Below are 16,376 nucleotides of genomic sequence, written 5' to 3'. Positions count from 1 at the left end.
AAATAACAATTTTTTTGAGCAAAATAAAATAGTGTACACTAAAAATCACTACTTTTTCAAAATAACGACCAGATAAACCAATATAAACAATTTTTTCTGATATATTTGATTATCTGAAATACATTACTTTCATCACTGTAAAAAAGTACTAATTCCATTTTTAAACAACCCTAAACTATTACGTAAATGAGTCAAAATATATTTCTCATTTTTTACTAGTTTAAATCAAAGACATAAGTATATAGAAACAATAGAAATATTTTTACTCATATAACATATATTCAAAATATAATGAAATATATCGTTATCGTATGAAGATGTAGATTAGTAGGATTATATCTTTTATCTTAAAATAATAGCAAACTTAAACTTAAAACTCTAACAATTAAGTAACCTATCTTGAAAATAAAGTATATAAAATGAAAAGTATAAAACCAATATCCATTTCAAAACCAAAAAACTATATTTCGTACAACACTTATACTATAAATGTTATTTCATCAAACTTAATTTGTACTTAGCAAACATTGTAACCCTAATAAACTTTACTTAAGAATTTATTTATAGAATTTATGTAAAATGTAAATGGCATGCGGCCGATGTAAAAGATCACTGCCGCATTTAAAATTTTAATTATAAAAATGCCTTTGAGCGAATTAAAAAATTTGACTGAAAATTTATTGGTTACATGACTATTCAAATTCGGACAACTCAAATTCCGACAATTCAAATTCTTAAAAAAATATTAAAAGGACTATATCTCAATAAGTAATATAAATTTGAAAAAAATAAAAAATACATATGTAGATCTTAATAATATCTGAAGCCACTTTTTTTCTTTTTTTCAAAATCTGAAATACTTTTCAAGATATTTTAAATTTACTAAAAATAACTATGTTTTTTACTTTATATAAACCATATCTTAAAAAATATTAAATGTTTTGCAAAAAGAAAAAAATGGCCTGTAGATATTAGTATGATTCACATATGCATTTTTTATTTAAGTCAAATACACATTACTTTTTTATTTTTAGTTGTTTTAATCTTTTATTAAGAATTTGAATTGTCGGAATTTGAATTGTCCGAATTTGAATAGTCGTGCACCCAAATTTATTCAAGTTTGAAAATTATTTTGATATTTTAAAATAAATGACGTCACTAAGCGATTTTCCTGCAAAAAAAATATGAACAATTTCCACTCATTTGTAGGATGATACAGATATTCTGATCCACTATCCGAACATCGAGGATTGATCTAGTAAACTAACCAAAACTTTACATACAAATAAATATATCATAGTTACAAAACTGCTACCTGCTAAGATCACTACCAAACATTATGGGTTAAGACTTAATTTCACATTTTTCACCCAAACAAACCCGATAAGTGATTCGCCAGTAAAGGCAACAAAAACACAACAAAGCACACAAAAACATAAAAAATACAAACAGCTTTTTTTTATTTTACCAGCATTCTCTTATCAGACCTAAACATCACTGATCTTTAAGTTTACATTCACCAGATATACAACAAAACGCAATCAGTACAAACAACTTGTTGATTTTATCCAATACTTTATAATATTCTCTAACATACAACATTATTAAAACCATTTACCCGTTAAACAATAACATTTCAAAATAATAAACCAGCATTTAACATAAAGATAAATGTACTACAAATGGAATCAGAAACTTAATAAAAATAAGCTTAATATTTTGACTTTAAAATTAATCATTTTTGCTATTTACGATAAAACTTTGTACCATAAATGTTACTTTCGTTGTTGACACACGATACAAAATAATTGTTTTTTAAAATATAAAAATTTTGTAATTATTTTTGTTGTTAAAATTAAACCAAAGCGTCCAATGATCGCCGGATTGAAACTTGACTACCATTTTGTAGAATAAATAGTTTGAAATATATTAACTTACAAACTTGTGAAACTTATTTATAAATATTCTATACAACAATATGTCGATGCGCAATTTTCGCGCAGATTTGATGAAGAGTATCAAAAAAATATTTCAATGAAAAAGTTTTGTCATTTTTAAAATATGGTAATATAAATATATTGCTCAATTTTCTGCATAGTAAATCGTATGTCTTAGTTTTTTAGTTTACACGTGATGCAAATGAACTATTTTCAAAATTGAAATTTATATTAACATTAGCCTTCATAATACTTTTAATGTGCGTCAGATGTAGACGATCATTGACGCATTAAAAACTAATAACTCCTTTATTAATTATATGTTTTGATAAACGTTAAACTGCAAACTTATTAAACTGTAAAACTTATTTTCAAATATTTTTCACGAAATGACGTCACTACAAACTTCTCGCGCAGAATTTACGAGAGTATCAAAACGATTATTTTATTCAGAAAGTTTTAGTGTTTTTAAAATATTGTTATTTGGCTTAACTAAAAAATATTGTTCAATTTAATGGAATGTAAAGAGCGTACTTAAATAATAATATAAGAGCAAATTTTAGTACTTTATTCACTAGTATGTTTCAGTAGCAAAAATAAATATAATACTTGACAACTACAATAAAAGAGTAAACAGCACTTAACAATGTTGCTTAACCATAATGTTAAATGTAGTTAAGTTAATATTTTAATGATGTCTTAATTATAGATAAGCAACATTTTTCAATGGAGTTTATCAACTTATTAAACTTCAGAATTTTTGCACTTGTACTTATGTTTTTAAGATAGAAACAATTGGTCTCAATGGATAATTATATCTGTGTGAAGCTTAAAAACTCCATAAGTTTTACAACAACAAACTAATTTTAGTTTCATGATTTCTTACGCATGTACTTTTTTACTGTTGAAAGGCGCACAAAAAATTATATTGACAACCAGAACTAATAGAAACACAAAAAACGAGGACTATCAAGTTATATGAAAAATACTAATACTTGTTTATTTTATAAATTGCCATACTAGAAAACAATACAAATCAATCTTGGACATCACATACACCATCTAACATAAAATACAAAGTAACAAAAAAATATTAATAACATGAAATCACATGTATTCACCACCCAAGTACAACAATACGTACTCATAAAATTACGCCTGTCTAACACTGATTTGCAGTTATTTGTATAAAGTATACAAATGTACTGTTGTCATTGACCAGCTACGATCAGATTCAAACATCGTAGATTGATCTTGAGAATTGCATTCTCCAAATAAAAAAGGACCAACAAATTCAACAGTACAAATATGTTGTTATGTTAAATATGTTTGTACTCATGATTTTAATTTTTTGTACATACCTGCTTCTATCCGATCCAAACAGGACAATCAAGTGGTTCGCCAGTAAAAATTCACACACAACACAAACACATACCAAGACAGACAAAAATATTACCAACCTGCTACGATCCGATCCAAACATCATGGATTGATCCTGAAGATCGCATTCCCCACCCTGATCGCAAACAGGGCAGTCAAGTGGATGGTTGGCCAGTAAAAATTCACGTACAACACAAACACATATCAAGATAAAAATATTATAGCTACCAACCTACTACGATCCGATCCAAACATCATGGATTGATCTTGAAGATCGCATTCCCCACCCTGATCACAAACTGGGCAATCGAGTGGATGGTTGGCCAGTAAAAACTCCATCACTCCTTCCCTCGCTTTCTTCGACCTTTCGCTGTTTGTCAGGATCTCCATTCCTGTGAGAAATTATTTGAAATTAATAATATTACTTAAAATGTGATAAATGTATTGTTTATTCTCGGTGTCCTGTAAGACAAAGTTTTTAAAATTAAGAACAATTCAAGCTTAAAGTATATTAGTATTTTATGTCGCTTTTTGTCAGGATTCCCATTCCTGTAAGATAATTTCGTGCTTAAAGTGTATCTATATGTTTCAATTCCTGAGTTAGTGCTAAAATTAACAGTACTAATGGTCAAAACATTTTTATAACATTATACTAGTTTTATTTTTGCGCTGTGAGTAAGTGTTATGACCGTTGGACCTGTGTAAAAAGTACTCAAGTTCTAACTTGTTTATTCGTTATAAAAATGTTTAAATTTTAATTATAATTGTAAGAATTTAAAACTGCGTTTCGCAATATTATTAGTTTTTCATGTGTTTAAGAGTGCGCTCACATTTGTAAAGACGCATTAAAAATATTATTCTGACTACTATACTCATGCAACAGAGAATAATAACTTTTTAAAATATAGCTGTATATTAATCAAAAATATTTTGATAAAATTTTATGACGTCACTACAACTTTATTCTGCATACTTTTTTAAATACAATTTGGTTTGTACTCAAATTTATTTTACTGTCAGACGAACACTTATATATTTTCATTTTAAAACTATGTATGTAATGTTTTTTAAATGGTAAATGTATTTAAAACCTGAGACTTAATTAAACGGGGCATCATTTATAAATCTGGTAAACAGAACAAAACTAAAAGGACTAAAATGATAAAAAGTGGTACTAAAAATTTGCTAAAACCTTAAGTTTGCTTATTACAGTACTTTATGTTCAGTTAAAATATGTACAAAAGTTCCAAAATGTAACATTTGGGATACTTCTAAAAAAAGTGACTTTATTGCGAAAGTTTTAAATAATTAACTGGTTGATTTGTAGCAGTTTTGGAAATTTATAGTTTTGAAACAAAAACTTTATTCAGTTAATTTGAGACACATTATTTAAACTTCTTTTAACAAAACAATATCGCAGTTTTTATATTAAACTAAGCAAAATAACAACGTTTGTAATTTTAACATTTTTTTACGTGTTTTAGAGGCATAAGTTGATTTAGTTTTAAAGACACACATTGCTTTATGTATTTAGATAATAAAAAGTAAGTTTTTTTTTTACAATCATACATTTTTAATCTTAAAACTTTCACTGCTTACCATAACTATTAAAATTTTTCTAAAATATACAACTTTAAAAATATAAATTTGGTATGAATGTATATTTTATGTATAGTTTGTTAATTTCTACACAGCTACTCTATTTTAAAGTCTATGATCATTTTATGGCCATCAACTTGAAAGTAGTTTGCGGAATTATATGTGTTTCTCATATACACACTATAAATTGAAGTAACAATTTGGCTTTTTAAGTTGAAATTTATATAAAACGATGTATTTAATGTATGAACATCATTCAAAAAAATTATCAATTTAAAATTTGTGACGTCACTAGAAAAAATTTGGTGCAATTTTGTTATAAAGCAACTTTTGGTTGCATTATTATTGCATTTTGAACTTAATAAGATATTACAACTCATGTATATAGTATTATAACTTGTATCTAATGGGTTTTATAGACAAACAATGCAGCATTTATACATCTGGTGTAGATGATTATTAAACTAATAAATAATAGTAAGAAAATTTTGCTTGAAACTTAGTGCTTTCAGTTATGTTTAAAACAAGAAATAAGTTTCAAGGTGAAACTTATGGAAACATGTATAAAAATAAACTTCTTTGTAAAAGTGTTTATAATATTTAAATTAAAAGTATTGTAAAGTAAAAGTATATTTGTTTGTTAAAAGTATTTAAGAAATTACTGACTGATATGTGTCAGTTTAGAAAACTTATAGTTAAACTTAAGGCTTTGAAAAAAAATCATTCAAATAATTTCAAACAAAATATTTGGATAATCTCCATTTTAAAGTACATCATTTCTAATTTTAACTTTACTTTACGCTTTTTATAGACATAAGTTGATCTATTTTAGAGACATACGTTGATTTACTTGTTGATTTAGTAAATAGAAAGTTTATTTGCCTTCTTAAAATGTTCACTTCTTAGTAAAGTTTATCTTAAATTTATAGTTTAAAAGAAAAACCTTGTGAAAATTTTGATGTTTACCGGTAGATAATATTTTAACTTCCATAAAGCTTCATTGCTTTTCGGAACATTTGATTAAAATACAACATTGTTTATTTACATCAAATAATGCGTGTCAGATGTAAAAGATCAACGACACGCTTCAAAATGTTGATGACAGCTCATCCTTGACTGAATGAAAATTTTAAAAACCATTATAATATATAATCTGATAAGTCAATTTCAAAAAAGTCAATTTAAAATATGTGACGTCACTAGCAAAATTTGGTGCAATTTTGTTATGAAGCAACTTTTGGTTGGATTTTATTATTAAGGCATTTTGAATTATTCTGCTTAACTATTATTATATTAATACCTTGATATACCATTTATAAACACATTATTGTTACATTGTTGAAAAAAATCGGATTGGTGTAATTATGATATAGTAGTGTTATGATTAAAAACTTTTTACGCACAAAGTGTTGAAGTTTTTCAAGTAAGCAAACTGAAGTTAACCTGACTTTTAATCGAAACATCCAATATTTCATTGTATTGCAAATAGTTTAGAACATGAGTCTGATATAAAAGATCGTTGACTCACTTAAATTAGAAGTTTTCAAATAGTTATCGCACCATATAAAACTACATTGAAAATAATATTAATATTTTAAATTAATCTTATAATATTAAACGAATGACGTCACTACCTGATTTTCGTGCAGCTTTTTTTTAATTATTTTACAATTTGAGTTAAAGCTCAAATATAAGGATTAGTATGTTGTATTTTGAACTTTATTGCAAGTAAATTTTAAAACTTCAAAACTTCATAAGCTCAAAGGTATAAAATAACATATAATTTTTAATTGATTTCAAAAGTTATAGTTTACTTTATTTAGAAAGTTTGAACCAGCGATTCATAGTTTTTATTCATTTGAAATTGTACAAAAAATTTTCTTTAGTGCTAATGAAAATTAGTACTAAGCAAGCTTTTTATTAACTGATACTAATAAAAAAATATTTAATAGGCTCATAATTTGATCCAGTACATAAGTAGAGTTTATTAAATAAACTTTTTATTGTAATTTAGCATTTAATATAAACATTTTTTCACAACTTTTCAAAACTACGCAGCCCGCGAAGACCTGATAATCCTGTAAATCCGGCCCACAGACCAGATAAGCTACCAACCGCTATCCTAGGCGTTTATTCTGTATTTGTGTGATACTGTTTTTATGTGTCCGATATATAATGCCGTTGACACACTATAATTTCAAGCTACATAAACACGATACCGAAGTATTTGTAGTTTTATTTTCTAAACAAACACTGAACAGTTTTATAAGCCTAAAAGAAATGAGTGTTATGTATATTTTATATATGTTAACTTTAAAATGGTAGCTTTTTACTTTTATCTACCCATTCCACTTCTACATTCACAACATTAGTTTGAAGTTTATAAAAACTGGCAAAATTTTTATTACAAAAACATTTAAACTGTTGTTACAAAAGTATATAAGACAGACTTTACATACAGTCAATACATGAACAGATTTATTAAATTGTTTTGTAATCAAAACGTGTCCGATATAGAAGATCACTGACACAATGCAAATTACTATAACAACAGTCATCAATACAGAGGTATTAATTTGCGAATTTGTTTGAGCATTATACCAATATTTTGATGGAATTTTACAATATTTAGCATATGACGTCAACAAAAGATTTTTGCGCAATTTTTCAACTATTGTTTTAAGAATTTCCAAAACTCAAAAAATTGTTAGTTGTAAATGAGTACAGGTTTGCCACTCGTTTTTTAAAAATTTTTTCCAGGTTTTCTAAATTTCTTCCAGGATTTTAAAGTACACATTTTTTGGGTCTATTTTTAGTTTTAAGTTAATTTCTATATAAGAAACTATGTTAATTAGTGTAAAAACTTTTCAATCGGAATTACAAGAATTGCCAATACTAAAACACAAAGTTGTAAATGCGTAGAATAGCTTTTTAAGTTTATTTAAAAAGTTATAAACTCTTAAATTTTCAAAAATGCAAGAAGAATACATAACTTTATGTAATTTCGAATTAAATTTTAAAGAAATATTTTTAATATTTTAGTACATTTAATTTGCGAGTCATATTCATTTACTAGAAATCAGATTCTATTTATGTGTAATGCGAACGTTATATAATAAAAAAATTGAGCTTTTAACAATATTTTTAATTGACTTATCTAGACTTTTAATGTTTACTTCAAAGTAATTTTGCTTTTAATATTTCATAACTATTTTAAATAACGCGGCTAATGAATTATATTTTATATTAAGTCAGGACCGACTTCGTGAAAAACTACCTTTCCCTATCCTAGACGTCAATTAAGTATTCACATTAAAGCAAGTTAATTGTGTATTAATACTTTATGTATCCGAATTTAATGATCATTAGACACTCAAAATTTTGATTTTAAGAAGTTTTATTTTTTCTTTGTCATTTAAAAACGTAATTGTATCTCAGGGATCGGCAGCATTTTTGTAGAAAAGCTTTCGCGTTTAGCAGTTATTTTAACAGTTGTAGTAACTTATTAGAAATACTATTCTAAGTACTAAAAACTGTTTAAAAATTATTAGTAGTAAATAGTACAAAGCACTAGTAAATGATAAGTATTCAAATAAAGAGCTTATTGTAAACTTTGTATACTAAATTTTTTTTTATTGTTTTAATTAAGTAAAAAGTACATCGCGAGCCGCCTTTAGTCCGGTCTACACATTTAACAATTATTTATGTTAGTAAGTATTTTGTATATCAATATTATCCATAGTAAGTGTCTGATATACGTGATCGATGACACACTCTAAAATTTAGTTTAAAAGTAAATGAATTACAGCTGCATTATGTTATTCTTTAATTTAATAATATAATAAAATAATTTTACTAATCTAAAACACATGACTTCACTACATCATAATCGTGTTATTTTCTTCAAGTCTATTAATAATCTGTTTTAATTTTTAACTATTATTATTACTAATGCAAACGTTATTATTTCGCCTTTTATAATTCGCGGTCCGCACTGTATAAAAAATAATTATGTTGTTTTAAATTATTTTAATATAAGTATAGTGGTATTAAACTAAAAATATGATAGTATAAGTGTCAACAAAGCAATAATAAAAACTAATTGTTCTCAAGAGCACTACTACAATTTTATAATACGAAAGGTTTGTTTTAGATTTTATTACATATTTTTGTGTCCGATGTAAAAGATCATTGACACAATCAAAATACAATGATTCTTTACTTGCTGTTAATCATCATGAATTATTCCGTTACTTATTCAAATTTGAAATCAATTAATTTAATTTTTAAATCATATGACGTCACCGCATATATTCGCGTGTAATTTTTTGTTAAATTTGTCAATTTTAAATATTGAGTTGAAAACTATTTTAAGTATTCTGTATTTGTTATTTTAAATGTATCTCAGGGTTCAGCAGACTTTTATTTTAAAAGTACATCGCAGGCCACATCTGGTTTAAACCAGGGTTTACAAAGTGGACAATTTCTGGAATTTAGGGACCAAATGCAGCAAAGGGGCCAGTGAAAAAAGCCACAGGGGCCACTTTGAAAATAAAAAGATCATTGGCGTTTTTAAAAATAGTTTTAAAACTCAAACTAGAGCTTTACAATCTGTTTAAACTTACAATATGTGTTACAATTCTATTTTTTGTTAAACCACAATCAAACCAACCCGGCATTACAGGCATCGCACATGAAGCTAGTAGTGATCGAGCGTTCTTAGTAATTTTGGTTTCAACCAAACACTTAACTTAAACTAAAAACTTCACACCACTAGTTACTAACTCGCTAGGCATAAATGGTGATATTTTAATACGTCATAATATAAAAATCAAAACAACCTGGCATCACATAATATCTCATGATACCATTAGGTCATAAAGAAACAGTCCCACTTGCTAAAACACCCACTTGTTAAAGAATATTGCTAGTTGTTAGGTCATAATACAACAACAAATATCAACCTGGCATAACAGGAAGCGTAACTAGCTTGAGGCTTGGTGGCAACATATTACGTCATAATAAATGTTTATACGTCATAATAGTAATACTTACCTGGCATAACAGGAAGCGCGTATGATGCTTGAGGCTTGGGATGAATGTATTACGTCATAATAAATGTTTATACGTCATAATAGTAATACTTACCTGGCATAACAGGAAGCGCGTATGATGCTTGAGGCTTGGGATGAATGTATTACGTCATAATAAATGTTTATACGTCATAATAGTAATACTTACCTGGCATCACAGGAAGCGCGCATGATGCTTGAGGCTTGGGAGCGTTCTTGACCTCGACGAGACACATCCTGCAGTTTCCCGCCACTGAGAGGCGCTCGTGATAGCAGAAGCGCGGAATTTGAACCCCGGCGATTTCGGCCGCTTGGAGCGCTGTTGCGTTCTTGTTGACCTGTGGAGAAAATGTGCTATGATAAACAATATAACAAGTTTTAATTCGTTCAGTTTAATTGCTTCACAATAAAATATGATATTGTACAATGTTGATAAAACAGACATTGAACGTGATACAACAAGCCTGTTTAATTCAACCACAAAAGTATACTAATTCTTTTTTAATGTTTAAAACAAAGATTAGTTGGATTGTATTTTAAGGGTACAAATTTAAAAGAATCTTTTTCAGTTTGTTGACCTTAAAATAACATTTACATTTTTGAGTTATTGTTTATATAATTAAATAAAATTTTGTGCTAAAATGATAATTTATTAGCAACAATTTTATGAGGAAAAAATAACTAATCGACTATATCTAAAAAGTTTACCAAATTCTTATGTTCTACAAGTAGTATTTTATTTAAGCTTTTTCGTGTGGGCCTATGTAAATTTTAAAAGTATTAAAACTATTGGACCCTCTAAACCTTAATTTGAATGATAAAAATTTCTAAATTAAAATCTATGTTTTGAAACAAACTATTTTTAAACACTATATTTAAATGAAAAAACGCTTGATTTGACTAACTTCAACAAAATCCTAGTATTTAAACACTGACTATTTAATAAACAAAATATAAATTTACCATGACTTCTTTGCCATCGACGACAACTTTAATGAGTTCTTCAACTTCGTTAGCAGCAGTAGAGTATTTGTTGGCAACAACTCCACATACTTTAGATGGGGTTTTGTGGAGGTTTAGCTTAGAAATACGCTGAAGCATTCTACTATTTACTACTATAAATCAGTATTCTGCTAAAGAAGTTATTTGTTATTTGAGTAAATTTAATTAAGTATACAAACTCTACTATTTACTACTTTAAATCAGTATCTGCTGGAAAAAAGTTTTTCTTTCAATGAAGTAGTACACTATCACAAACTCTATATTATAAATCAGTATCTGCTGGAAAAATTAAAGTAATTTACAAATCATAAGATTTAGACTATAAAGCAATATCTGCTGAATATGTGTGTTATTTATAAGTAGTTTTAATAATCATATAGAAATTTCTTACAATTCTTATCTTACATGATATATTTATTTAACGTGTAGCTATCATTTTAGTTAAGTGAAAAAACTTTTTTCAACTGTGTAATTTATATTAATAAGCTTTTGTGAGAATAATAACAAAATTATTGCAAATGAAAATTTTAACATAAAACTTTAGTTATGCTTGGCAGAATAATAAACAACCAAAAAACCCTTTTTAATAATAATGATGATTTCTAAAAGCATGTCGTATAGCTATTTTTTTTCATATAACACTATTTCATTTTGATAAAGATAAATTTCAGTTTGAAAATTAAACTATCAGTTTAGAAGTTAAAATAAGAAATACTTTTCAAAGAAATAATTCTTAATATGACATATTACTATTGATTTATTATTAACTCTTTTTTATGTTTTATCAAAATAATAACTATGCACAAAACAAAACTAATTATACAACAACAGACAAAATGTTTTCATTAAAATAAAACAGTGCAAAGATTTATAAACAGTTTTTGTAAATTCCCTTTTTTAAAAACTAAAGATTACATCTTAAAATGACATATAAAGTAAGAAACCATGTTTATAATTATAGAAAATTGAAGCAGTTAATTTCCAAAATAAGATATAAACAACAAAAATTAAATTAGAATTGTAAAACTTTATTATAGAAATCATTAAAAGACAATACATTACATTTAAAAATTATTTGTACTTTTTTACAGAAAATATCGAACCTTTACTATTCTTTATAATAAAAATAAATCATTAAAAAAACAAACAGAACTTTTTTGAATAACTTTGGATGTCTTTAGACACTATTGTCTCATTGATGTTAAATCTAAAAGGTTAAAGTTTGCAAGCAAACATCTAATATTCTCAAAATTTTTAGGTATGAAACCTCAAAGTAACAAAATTAAATTGTGCAACTTGCTTTACATAAATTAAAACCAACTAATAAATACTTCTCATATCATATACTTTAAACAAGAAATTTAGACACATATTTTTGCTCAGTTTTTAGTTACATTTCTGCGCAAAAGTGATTTCTGCCAAACAAAGCTTCAGTACTATGATGTCACAATTTCTTTATTGCGTGACGCAGTTGAAGCATAGTGACGTCACATGGAGGCTTGTCGGGTTTCGACCAATTGAAATAATGGTCCCACCAGTTAGGCGCGTTTAATTGGTTGATTTCATATTTGTATTGGTGGGTTTCTTCATCTAATTGGTCATCTGAGTTATCATCAGGAAATAACTCCACCTGAAAACAATAATATTTTTTTTAACAATGTATAACTAAATACAAAAGGTTGTTAACTATTTTGTAAATCAAACACTTTCTTGATGTGAAAGCTAAACAAAAGTATAAAAAAAAATTATTTTAGTTTATACTAATTTAGAAAATTGCTTCATAACGGCAGATCATATTTTAGAATTTTTAAGGTGTAATTAATTAAAAATAACCAGGGTTGCCACTCTTTGAGATAAAAAAGCCAGCCTGAGTGACCAAAAACTAGACTTAGTTTATGAGAAAGTTAAAAAATAATAATTTAAGAAAAATACAAGTAAAGTACTGTTAATCAAGCTTAAAAACCTAACGATACAACAAATATTAATTAATTACAAAGAGTCTTATTAGTTCAAGCCAGCTTAATGAAAATTTAATTGATTATGGAAAGTTTACAAAACAGTTGCAAATAAAAGAAATGCACCTCATATGCTTGTTTTTGAAACTTTTTTTAATTGACTATTTACAAAATTGAATTTTTTTTTTAATAGAATTAACTTAAAGTTCATATTTTAAGATTTCATACAATACTCAATGAAAAATTTGTAAAAAAAATATGAATTTTTCCAAATTCTTTAACATATAGCCCCTAATAATAAGATTAAACTATTTAAGGGCATACGGGTAAAATCATTTTTTTTAACAACTTTAAGATGGAATATTTGCAAGGAACACTTCCTGAAAATTTGAGGTAATTTATCTCAAAAAAAGTATAAGTAGATGGATTTTTAGCGATTTCTAGGTATTTGCCGTTTCAGTTTGCACCAACCATAAGGAACCTATTGTAGTCTCGGACTTTGATCAGATATAGTTCAAAAAATATTTTGTAAAAGACGTAAATATGTAACACACAACTTGTAGCTTAGTTAAAACTCAACAAAATAATATCAAATTGAGAAAAAAAGTGATTAACCCCCCCCCTTCCTGTGACCTTAACAGTAAAAACTATATAAATTAATTTTCAGTCAGGTTAAGTATAAAAATCTTTCTGAATAAAAATACAAAAACTCTCTATTTAATAAAATAACATTTAATTAAATTTAAATAAAAATACTGTTATTAAAATTTAGAATTGTTTTTAAACTTTAACATTTGTCTATTACTACATATGTGAAATCACAACGGATAAATCTTTTTAAGGCCATAGGGGGGGTCCACTTTGTTTTTTACAACTTGATCTTATTTTGTAGAATTTAATCTGAGCTACCAGACACTTTTAACCGCTTAAAAAAACTCAAAGTAACTTTTAAGATATAAGCGATCAAAGAAAGGGCGTTCAATAGGTTCCTTATAGAAGGCGAAAACTAAAAATGCGAAAAAAGACTATTTCACTAAAAATCTACCTCCTCCTTCGTTTTTTGAGTAATCTTTCTCAAATTTTTACAGAATGTGTATCATTAAACTTTAAAGAGATCTATTGAAGGATTTTTTTTAATTTTGAGTAAAAAAAAATTATTGTCAAAAAACTACCCTTTTTTTTAGTTTTTTGTGGATAACATTTTTATTTTTCAAAATTTCAAAAATTCCAACATTAGGATTCTTCAAAATATTAAAAGGAACAATTCCTGAAAATTTGAAGTCTCTAGGTCAAAAAATGAAGGAGGAGATAGATTTTTAGTGAGTTTTAAAATTTCCGAGAAAATTGACCCTGAAAAATTTGCGGTCCATACTTTTGTATCGGAAACTTTTTACAAAAAAAAAAAATCTCAAAAGTTAAATGATATTTTTAAATTCTATAAAAACAGGCTTGTAGTTTGTATTTAAAGCTTTCATGTAAAAGCCAAAGTTATTTTTTGTAAAAAAAAAAGTCGGACCCCCCCCTATGGCCTTAATTATATTTGATAACAATATTACTCACTAAGTTGTTATCTTAATGTTCTTCTATTGATTTTAATTAAATTTAATTAATCATAAATTTATATTTGATTAATATTATATTTATTTAAACAATATTACTCACCAAGTTCATCTGATTCCACGGAGTTGAAGGGTCCAACTCAGCCCTGCATTTGTAAAACTTGTAAACTAGGAAGCCGTGGACAACCAAAAGTGCACCAGTGTACATGTAAACCATCATTTGCAATGAATTAACTTCTTAAACATTATAGATTACTCTGAAAAACATGTTTTGTTTTTAAAATTGAAGCAGGTATTACTCTTTTCTGTTCTACAACCCAATTAACAATCTAAGTTTAATTAAAGTTTTTTAAATCAAAAAGCATCTAAAGGCAAATACATTTTAAAATTTGGAATAAAAAGTTTACAAAAAAATTGCAACAAACTATTTGGCAACAACAGTATAAAAAAACAACTATGTATACTAAAATACAAAATTCTACTTACAAAGGTCAAGTTATGGTACTAAAATGACATTATTTGTTTTATAAAAAAAATATTCAAGTGTTTGTAAATGCATACAGTAAAACAGACAGTTCAAAAAAAAATTCTTTTTCTTTTATCAATTTAAATTTTTAACGGTCAATAATAAATTCCAAGTCCATAATCTCAAAATAATGTTAATTACTTAAACAATAACATTCAACTTCACTTATTTTTAGCAAAATAATAACTTCAAGCTTATTATTAAAGTTCTTATTACCTATAAAGTTATGCCTGCACATTTATTTTGCTAAATACAATATATTGAAAAAACTGGTAAAACTATCTCAATTGTCTTTTAAGTTTCAAGTATTAAACTAAAAAATATATTTAGTCAACAATCACCTATTTTTTTTATTTATTCAATTACACAACATAAGTTTAAAGCTGACTTTTATTAAATGAAAAACCAGCTTAAAAAAATAAAGACACTACAACAGTCTTAACACTTAGGATTTTTAATCAGTCCTCACCAATCATTTAATATCCACATTTACTTTTTGTTTAGCAAAATAATGGGTTTGGGCCTGGTGTCAAACAAAACTCTCTTCTTGATGACCGCTTTCACCTCGTACCTGACCCCACCTTCCCCGGTCATCTTCCTCATGCAAGCAAAAGGTTTCTCCAAAACCTCAACCTTACCCGGTATGATGTGGTGACCGATGATTAAAAGCGGTTCTCCCTGCTTGTTGAAGTGCAGGTCGCCAAAGTGGTTGCCGGCCATTCCGTTGTTGTGGCGGGAAATCACCTGTCCCTGCATCTCGATGATGAAGTGCTCTTTCAATTGCTCTGACCTCATTATTTTTATTTGAACCATTATTTATTTGTTTATATATTGTCTGAAGTTAGTTGATTTGTTATAGAAATGCTTATAGTTATTAAATTATCAGTTATTAAATACTTAGTATTTTAGTTATGAAGTGTTCTTTTAGTTACTCTGATCTAATTATTTTCAACTGGACCATATTTATTTGTTTATATAATGTCTGAAGTTGGTTGATTTGTTATAGAAACGTTTATGGTGATTTAATTTAACAGTATATTAATAAAAGTTTAATAATTCAGTGGTGAAGTCCTCTTCAAGCTGCTCAAATTTTTAATTGGACCATTTTCTATTCACTTCATCAATTTTTATTAAATTCTTTAGTTTTCCATACTAATTTGTCTACAAAATTATATGCATTAAATAATGCAACTAATATCAATATTTCAACTTCTGTAAAACATTCATTTTAAATATAGACTACTATTCACTTTATAACATCAGAACTTTTTTTTTTCATTATCAATGAAATACCTTAAACAACTTGTCCACTTTCTTTAGTCTAATGAAACCTGTTTTATAAATTA

The 16,376-nt window shown here is 26.6% G+C and overlaps 2 protein-coding genes across 2 annotated transcripts in view; both read right to left on the bottom strand.

The window, feature by feature from the left end:
- The window catches only part of LOC145842225 (NADH-ubiquinone oxidoreductase 75 kDa subunit, mitochondrial-like), a 30,661-nt gene extending 19,544 nt beyond the window's left edge, over positions 1-11,117 (bottom strand). The window contains exons 1-3 of the mRNA XM_082949643.1: positions 10,952-11,117; positions 10,158-10,326; positions 3,550-3,709 (exon numbers count right to left, since the gene is read on the bottom strand). Coding sequence (XP_082805769.1) covers positions 3,550-3,709; positions 10,158-10,326; positions 10,952-11,089 — 467 coding nt within the window. The 5' untranslated portion in view covers positions 11,090-11,117. The remainder of the gene's footprint in view (positions 1-3,549; positions 3,710-10,157; positions 10,327-10,951) is intronic.
- Positions 11,118-11,122: 5 nt separating this feature from the next.
- On the bottom strand, positions 11,123-16,014 carry LOC145842226 (chromosome transmission fidelity protein 8 homolog). The gene is made up of 3 exons (XM_082949644.1): positions 15,500-16,014; positions 14,608-14,761; positions 11,123-12,620 (listed from the first exon to the last, which is right to left on the bottom strand). Exon 1 carries the CDS (start codon positions 15,841-15,843, stop codon positions 15,520-15,522), a length of 324 nt encoding a protein of 107 aa, XP_082805770.1. The 5' UTR covers positions 15,844-16,014; the 3' UTR covers positions 11,123-12,620; positions 14,608-14,761; positions 15,500-15,519.
- Between the last annotated feature and the right edge of the window lie 362 nt (positions 16,015-16,376).

Source organism: Thalia democratica, chromosome 8, assembly GCF_965202585.1.
Source record: "Thalia democratica chromosome 8, ktThaDemo2.hap1.1, whole genome shotgun sequence".
In the NCBI taxonomy this organism is placed as follows: domain Eukaryota; kingdom Metazoa; phylum Chordata; class Thaliacea; order Salpida; family Salpidae; genus Thalia; species Thalia democratica.
The sequence above is the reverse complement of the archived record's forward strand: the minus strand, read 5'-3'. Positions and strand labels throughout refer to the sequence as shown.

What these genes read in the sequence shown, in the direction of transcription:
- LOC145842226 (XM_082949644.1), bottom strand. Translation starts at nt 15,843, where the DNA reads ATGGTTCAAATAAAAATAATGAGGTCAGAGCAATTGAAAGAGCACTTC.